The sequence below is a fragment of the Fukomys damarensis genome, unplaced genomic scaffold, assembly GCF_012274545.1.
Source record: "Fukomys damarensis isolate Sample0158 unplaced genomic scaffold, DMR_v1.0_HiC HiC_scaffold_5, whole genome shotgun sequence".
NCBI classification, from domain to species: Eukaryota; Metazoa; Chordata; class Mammalia; order Rodentia; family Bathyergidae; genus Fukomys; species Fukomys damarensis.
Window position 1 is genome coordinate 15,498,676 of NW_022900917.1, and position 8,799 is coordinate 15,507,474.

Sequence of the window (8,799 nt, forward strand, 5' to 3'; positions counted from 1 at the left end):
CGGGAGACAAGCGGGGCCGGAGTCTGCATCACCCGGACGGGTGGAGCCGTGAGGTGCCCAGCCCCGGCCCCCCGGCGCTTCCTGCGGACACTAGTCGCGACTCCAGGGCCGAACTTAACTCTTTAACCGCTCAAGGGCTTGAGCCTGAAAACTGGCAGCTCGGGAACCTGTCCTCCGCCCGCCCTGCGCTCGTCCAAGACCAAGGAATGAGGGGGTGAAGTTGTAGGAAATCCCGGATGGCACCCAAGGTTAGGGAACCCTTTCCGTATTTTAAAAGGTGGTGGGAGGAAAAAAAATTATTTGAAAGAAAAAGTAAGATGATTTTTAAGTCATTTCAAAGTGAATTTAGCAAATAAATCACATGAAGTAGGCTCTCGTTTTTCTAAGCTGAAATAAGGGAACCATAAATACAGTCAATTTTCTATTCCGATGCATTATCCCAACCAAAATTCCCTTTGAATCTGATTGAAATTTTTCAGGTTAACCTTAAATAACTGACAACTAAATCTATTGTTTTAAATCATGCAAATTATGTATATTTCACTGATGGATGTGATGAATATTTAAAACAAAGCAATCACTTCAAGGCACTGTTTAAAAAGCACTTAAATATCGAGTTTTCTCTTTTAACAAGTTGCAATCTGATTTTTAGTGACTGTATTTTCCATTCTCCTTCATGAATGGTAAGACCAAGATTTGAAGGATTAAAAAAGCACAGTTACATAAGTGAAAATCAGTAGATGATCAAGCATTTTAAGACAAGAGATGTTTATAAAGACATTAATTAAAACAGTTTTTAGACAGCAGACTAACATCCGATTTGAATCACCAACCAAAGAAGACTCAATTATTAAACCAATAAAAATATTGGTATAGAAATAAATCCCAGATTGGGCCCTGTAGGATGGTCAGAGCAAAGCTCCAGGGTTCGCTGGCATCTGCCATTCCAGTGCTCACCCAGAAACACAGGTCTGCGGCCACGACTTAGACAACTCAGTAATCATTTTCCACCCCCTTGAATGTGTTCCCTCATGTCTGACCAGTACACTACCAAAGCTGCAGTGTATTTAGAACTTAATATGCATCAAGGCCTTTATCTACATTAGCATTAATCCTCATTCCAAGTATTAGCTTTAAGAGAGACACAAGGAAGAAGCTTGAAGACTTCACTCGAGAACACAGCTAGAAACTAGCATGACTGGGATTTCAACCAAAAAATTGAAGTAACCCTAAACTAGGCAGTCCTTAGAAGGTAAACAGAGGCCCAAACAAGGAAAACCTGTGAGTCTTGTTGGGCAGTGACCTACCCATGGGACACTGCAAAGGGGCTGTGGAGGAAGTGGCACTATATACAGATCGAGGAGTGGACTTTTTCACTGACATTGACTTGGGAGCTGCCAACTCATAAAGTATCCTCACAGTGTGGGTGCAGATGGGATCACTAAAGCACCCAAAGGATCCCTAAGAAATAATAATACTTGTGGGGTAAACAGAGAAAGAATCTCCAGTGGAGATGGAAGAATGCCCAGACAGAAAAACCAGGGAGATGGACAGCCTCAGATACCAGGAAAATGTCGGCAAGAAAGGAGGGAACAACAGCAAATATCAAAAAAAAAGAACAACCTTGGGTGGTGTAGTTTGAGTAACCGGTAGATGAAAAAAAAAAAAAATCCACAATAAAATACTAGCAAGCCTAATTCAATAACATATTAAAGGATCATATACCATGACCAAGTTGGATTTATCTCAGGAATGTAAATGTAGTTCAGAGTTAGAAAGTTAATGCCAATACATCTTATTAACAAAACAAAGGGAAAACAAACTACATGGTCAACATAATTAATGCTGAAAAGGCGTTTGACAAAGTCCAACACCTTTTCATGAGAAAAACACTCAGGAAACTAGACACAAATATGAAATTACTCAACATGATAAAGTATGGATCAATGACTCAAATATAACATCTAAAACAAAAATCTTAGAAAAAAATATAGGGATAAAACTTCACAGTCTTAGATAAGGCAATGTATTCTTAGATATGATACCAAAAACATAAGCAACAAAAGAAAAAAATAGATACAATTGGACTCCATCAAAACTAAAACTTTATAGCCAGGCGCAGTGGCACATGCCTGTAATCCCAGAACTAAGGAAGCCTGAAGCAGGAGAATCACAAGTCTCGCCTGGTTGACTTAATGACTTAAGAAGACACTGTCTCAACATAAAACATAAAAAGGGCTGAGGATGTAGTTCAATGGTCTATAGAGAGCCCTTAGGTTCAATTCCTACTAAGTCTCATGAATTAATTTTAAAATGTTTGTGAATCAAAACATTACCAATTAGCTCAGTGGTTCTGCCACCTGCCTCGCAAGCACAAAGACCCAAATTCAATCCCTGGTACAGGAAAAAAAAATTATCAAGAAAGTAAAAAGAAAACATACATAATAAAATTTTTAAATCATATATCTGTCTGATAAGAATCTGGTATCTAGAATATATAAAAGATACTTACAATTCATTAATAAAAAGACAACCTAATTAAAAATGGACAAAGGGGGTCAGGGATTTAGTTCAGTGGCATCGTGCCTGCCTTGCAAGCTCAAAGTCCTGAGTTCGTTCCCCAGTACAAAAAAAAAAATGGACAAAGGACTTGAGTAGACATTTCTTCACAGAAGATATACACATGGCAAAAGCCACGTGAAATGACAACTTTCAACAGTCATTAAGGAAATGCAAGTCAAAACCATAAGGAGATCATTTCACATCCCCTACCAGATCTATAATCCGCCAGGGATGTAGCTCAGTGGCGCCACGCCTGCCTTGCAAGTACAAGGTCCTAAATTTGATCCCTGGTACAAAAAAAATCTATAATCAAAGATGCAGACAAGTGCTGGTAGGAATTTAGATAACTTGGAGCCCTCCTACACTCCTGATGGGAATATAAATGGTAATAACCACTCTGGACAACAGTGGGCAGTTCCTCAAGACATTAAATAGTTACCACATGACCCGGTAATTCCATGCCCAAGTATATACTTAAAAAAATTTAAAACATCTGTTCACACACAAAAACCTGTACAAAAATGTCCATGAAGCAATATTCATTAATAGCCCAAAAGTAGAAACAACCCAAATTTCCATCAACTGATAAAGAAAATGTATCATCCATACAATAGATTATTTCTACATAAAAGTTATGAAATACTGGTATGTGTTGCAACATGGATTAACCTTGAAAACATTATGCTAAGTGAAAGAAGACAGATACAAAAATGCTACGTGTTATATGATGTCATCTACATGAAACATTCAGAATGGGCAAATTCTTGGGGACAAAAATAGATTGGTGACTGGGCCAGTAGTCAAGGGAAGGGGAGAATGGGGAGTTACTGCTAACAGGTAAGGTACTTTTGTGGGGCTTGATGATGATGAAAATGTCCTGGAAAGAGGCAGTGGTACAGCTGTACAATCTTGAGAATATTCAAAACTCCACTGAATTCAAAAATAATGAATTGTAAGTAGGCAGGTTTTTTTTTCTCTCTCTTTTTTTCCCTTTACTCTTTTTGCAACACTGGGGGTTGAACCCAGGGCTCTTGCAGGAGCTACATCTCCAGCTTTCCTTTTTTTATTTTTTTGAGACAGGGTCTTGCTAAGTTCCCAGGCCAGGGCTCAAACTTGTTATCTTCCTGCCACAGCCTCCCAAAGTGAGGTGTTCCTTAATACTTGTCCTCCAGAAGGCTGGGGGAAGAAAGCCTGCCAACTGGCTCTGTCTCAGTAGCTGCCAGAGTAGGTGCTTCCTGTAACTAACTGCTGTTAGGCTGAACCCATGGTTATGACTGCCTGGGGCTGGCCCTAGCCCACCCAGGAGAAGCTTGTTACAGGAGCTGCCGCATCACCCAGAGTCACAAATTGCTACAACTGCTGCATTTCCTTATGACTGCCTGGAACATGGGCATTAAAACTGGGGATTCCTTCTTGGAATGTGGTGGGATGGGCTAAAGCATGCAGATTCCAACTTGATACCTTCCCTCCAGGCTGTAATCCTAAAAGTGACTCAGATTGCTTCTCTCTCAAGCAAGGCCCCACGGCTTTTTATGTGTCCTCCACCAATGCAATTCAACTGAATTCCATTCCTCCTGAGATGAAAGGATCACTTCTGAGTTTCCAGCTACTCACTCCATCTTAACTTTGTTTTCTTGATAAAAGTAAATGCGCTGGTTTTAACATTTATATTTTCTTCTATCAAGACTTTTTCCTGACTCATATATACAGATTCCCTAATCCATGAATAATTGAGGGGGCAATGAACGGCAGAGCCCTGACTATCTGGAGATCTGAATGGGAATATTGTTTTTCCGTGAGACTCACTTTAAGGAAAATCATCCACCTCACACAGAATTTAACAATCTGTTAAGTATTAATGGATTAGTAAAATGTTTATCACAACTGTCCAGACTCAGATGTTCTTCTTTCTTGTCTGTTTAATGTGTACTGTTGTGTTTTTGAGGCAGGATCCAGCTTGGCCTTGACCCAGAATCCTCCAGCCCTAGACTCCCAGGTGTTATTGTTACAGGCCAACATCCCCAGCCTCCTTGCTTTTTTCGTTTGAGGCTGGGTCTTGATCAGTCACTAAATCGCACAAGCTGGGTTGAAAAATGTGATCCTCCTGCTTCAGCCTCCAAGAATGCTGGTATTACAGGCATGTACCACCACGCCTGACTTCTGATTTCATATTTTTAGTCATAGAAATAGTATTAGAGCTTCTCAAAACACATAATTCTTGTCCCGTTTATCTCTATTTGGGAAAAGGGCCTTTTAAATTTCAAAACTGGTCTTTAACTCATTTGTTTCTCATAATATATTGTTCCTTTTTCCCCTCTTCCATTCAGTTTCTAATAGAGTTCTTGGTGTGTCAGTGGGCATTAAAGTAGTGAACTTATTTCTTTGAAAATGTAGCCTGGTGATGTCTGGCCTGGTTTTGGAGAACCTACACTCTCTTAGCATCCAGTAACCACTCTTGGAGTATGGACTAAATAAAAGGCACACAAATTTTGGGCGTTATCCCAACCACGTAACACAATTCATGACAATGTGGCAAGTAACTTATCCTCTCTAAACTTCCGTTTCCTAATTTACAAAAGTAAGGATAATATAGCTCTGAGGATTATATGAAACAGCCTATGTAAAGGACATTTGTAGTTCTTCAGATGTGTTAATTGTTCCACCCCTTTAAAACATAAATAAAAACGAGAAGGGAAGTTACAATTAAGATGGAGTAAACATATTTCACCTTGTTTTCCCCAACTGTCAAACCCAAGAACTATCGACCAAGAATGTGATAGCCAGCAAAAATATACTTCAAAACACGTGACTCTCTGTGATTCAGCCTCCCAGAATGCTAGGATTGCAGACATGCACCACCATGCCCAGCTTACACATTCTTCTTAAATGCATATGGAATATTCATCAAGAAAGAACATATCATGTACCATAAAACAAGCCTTAACAAATGTAAAAAGTATTGACGTAAAATATATTGTGATCTTAACAGAAGACAAATAGAAAGCAGTAATAGAAAAATAACTGATAAATCTCAAAAATATTTGGCCATTAAATAGGTCTTATGGTCAAAGAAGGAGTTTCAAGGGAAATTAGAAATATTTTCAAATAATATACAACATATCAAAATGTATAAGGTGCAGTTTAGAGCAGTGCTCAGAAGGAAATTTATAGCATCAGTTGCTTCATTAAAGGGAAAAAGAGTCAAATCAATATTCCATGCTCTATCATGAGAAACTTCAGAAAAAGAGGAACCAAATAGAATCAAAACAAGCAGAAAGAAGGAAATAATAAAGAGCAGAATTAATGAAATTGAAAAAGGAAATAAAGCAAAGAAAACATCAATGAAACAAAAGCTGGTATCTTGAAAAGATCAATAACTGATTAATCTCTAGCCAGACTGGCAAAGAAAAAAAGAAATAAAACAAAAGTTGCTAATATCAAGAAAAGGAAAGATCATTTCAGACCCATCACACATTAAAATAAAAAATAGGACTGGTATGAACCACTTTGCATAGAGAAATTCTAGTATCTATCACTAGTGAATAAGATAGCTGGATAGTTTAAAAAAACTGGTTTATTTCACTAGATACTAGGGTATCTATCAGAAACTCCTAACTAGAGCCAACCATGTAGCTCAGTGGTGAAGAAAGAAAAAGCAAAAAGAAACTCATACCTAACCTCAAACTCAGTGAAGAAAAACTGAACGCTTTCTGTCTAAGAGTGGAACAAGTCCCATGTGTTCACTCTCACTGTTCCTATTCAACATCACACTTCCTAGCCAGTGCATAAAGCAAGGGGAAAGAAAGATGTGCAAATTGGAAATGAAAAAATAATACTGAGTTTTTTGTGCACAACATAATTGTCTATGAAGAAAATTCCAAAGAATATACAAAATGGATCCTTGAATATATAAATGATTAACAAAACTGTAAGATACAAGGTCAACATACAAAAAAAAGCAATCACATTTCTTTTTTAATCACATTTCTATATGATAATAATGAACAAATGAAGTTTTTATTTTATGAAACTTTTAAAAACGACATTTATAACCCCAGAAATTGATATGTATAAGTATAAATTAAAGCATGTGTAGTGCCTGTATGTTGAAAACTGCAAAATGCTAATGAAAATAACCAAAGAAGTCCTAAACAAATGGAGAAACATACTAGGTTCATGGATTAGAAAATTCCATATCATTATGTCATTTCTCCCCCAAACTAATCTATAAATTCAATGCAAATCCAATCAAACTCCAAGCATTAATATTTTTATATCTACAGAAATTCATTTTTACTGCTTTATATTTGCCATCCTATTTATTCTACTCTGCTATGTATTATAATGATATAGGCAGAAAAAAATTTTCTGTTTTGCAATGAGTAGAAATGTAAATTTTAACAATACAACAAAGACTTGTGGCAAAGTAGTTATTAAATATATACCATTATTATATGATTCTATATGATAAAGAAATATAACTGAATATTAAGAGAAAACAGGAGAAAGTAGACCATGAAAAATAAAATATACCTTTAAGAAATTGATTTGAAAATTATATATAAAGCTATAAACAGAAATCACTACACATTTAATAGTATGAATGAAAAAGAAAAACCATAATATCAAAAACTGGCAAGAATGTGAAGAAACTAGAATTCTCTTAAGTTGCTAATAGCAATGCAAAATGATGCAGCTACTATGGAAAACAGTCCGGCAATTTCCAATGAAATTAAACACATACTTGGGTGATTCAGTAATCCTGCTCTCAGGTATTTACTATAGGAAAAATGAAAGCCTATATTCACATAAAAACTTGTCCGTGAACATTTATAGCTGCTATATTCATAATTATCAAATACTGGAAACAACCTGAAGAGCCTTGAACAAGTAGATAAGCAAATTTCAGTGCAGCCATATAATGGAACACGACCTAGCAATAAAAAGGAATGAACCAGTGCTACACGAATGGCTCTCAGTGAAAAAAGCTAGTCTTGAAATGTTACTTACATGTTCTCTGGTTTCATCTATATAACTTTCTAGAAAAGGTAAGACTACCGGAGTAAGGACTGGGATACGGAATTTGTCTAAAAGGGCAGCAAGAGGAAGTTTTTTGGGGTGATAGAATTGTTCTATCCTGATTTTAGTGCTGTTATATGAAATTTTACATGAGTTAGAACTGCATTCCTCAAAAGGTTCACTTTTTACTCTACATAAACGTTTAATTAAAAAACAGCAACTGATGTAGTTTATATTTCATTTTGATCCAGATAAGATTTTAAATTATTTCCCTTCATTGTAAGACACATTAAATATAAACCCTAAGAGGAACTTTGCTGCTAGAATTTATTTAAAATTACTGTTTTTAATTTTAAGTTCAGTGATCTGAGCATTTGCTATATCTCAGATTTAAAATATTCAGTAAAATTACTTAAAAGTTGATTTTTACTTGTTTTTATTTTTTTCTGGTGCAGAGAGTCAAACCCAGGGCTTTGTACATTGTGTTTCATCCCCAGCGCAAGTTGATTTTTACTTGTGAGTGATTTTACTTAATATTTTCCTTTCAGTTGCTCAGGGGTCCTCATGAAAGGAGGGAAGTTTTTATGCCCCTGCTCAAGCATATATGCAAATCTTTCCCCTCATAGCTGACATAACTTTCACTGTTTTGCATTAAGAATATAAAGCTTTACTTAGTCTAGATTCTTTTTAAAAAATTACTTTAAAAGTGATATTATATTTCTTTTGCATATTTAAAAACATTTGCTGGGCATGGTGATGCATGCCTGTAATTCCAGCACTCAGGAGCTAAGGCAGAAGGATCACCAGGCTGCATAGTGAGTTCAACACCAGGCTGAACTACACACTTACAAAAAATAAAAATAAATAAATTATTTTAAAAATATTTTAAGTGAAACACATAGAAACCAACAATGTATTCCTTTTAGGTATATAAACAGGACTACTCTGAGACCCCTAATGAATACAATACATCTGTAACAACCAAGTGGTTAGAGACAAATCACCCAAGAGAGAGATTTAAGGATAATTTGCAAACGGTTGGTGTCACATACACACAGCTATCTACATGATAAGGTGATCATCAGGAACCAAATGGAGCACTAGAAGGAAGAAGTCAGATTAAGAAGAAACCATGAAGGGCCGGGGATTTAGCTCAGCGGTTTGGTGGCCTGCCTTGCAAGCGCAAGGACTGGAGTTCAATCCCTGGTACCAAAAAAA

General features: G+C 36.6%; 1 protein-coding gene across 1 annotated transcript in view; it reads right to left on the reverse strand.

Moving 5' to 3' along the window:
• The window catches only part of Spag1 (sperm associated antigen 1), a 46,064-nt gene that overhangs the window by 20,371 nt on the left and 16,894 nt on the right, over positions 1 to 8,799 (reverse strand). The window contains exon 11 of the mRNA XM_033758945.1: positions 1,308 to 1,461. Within this exon, the coding sequence (XP_033614836.1) occupies positions 1,308 to 1,461 (154 nt within the window). The remainder of the gene's footprint in view (positions 1 to 1,307; positions 1,462 to 8,799) is intronic.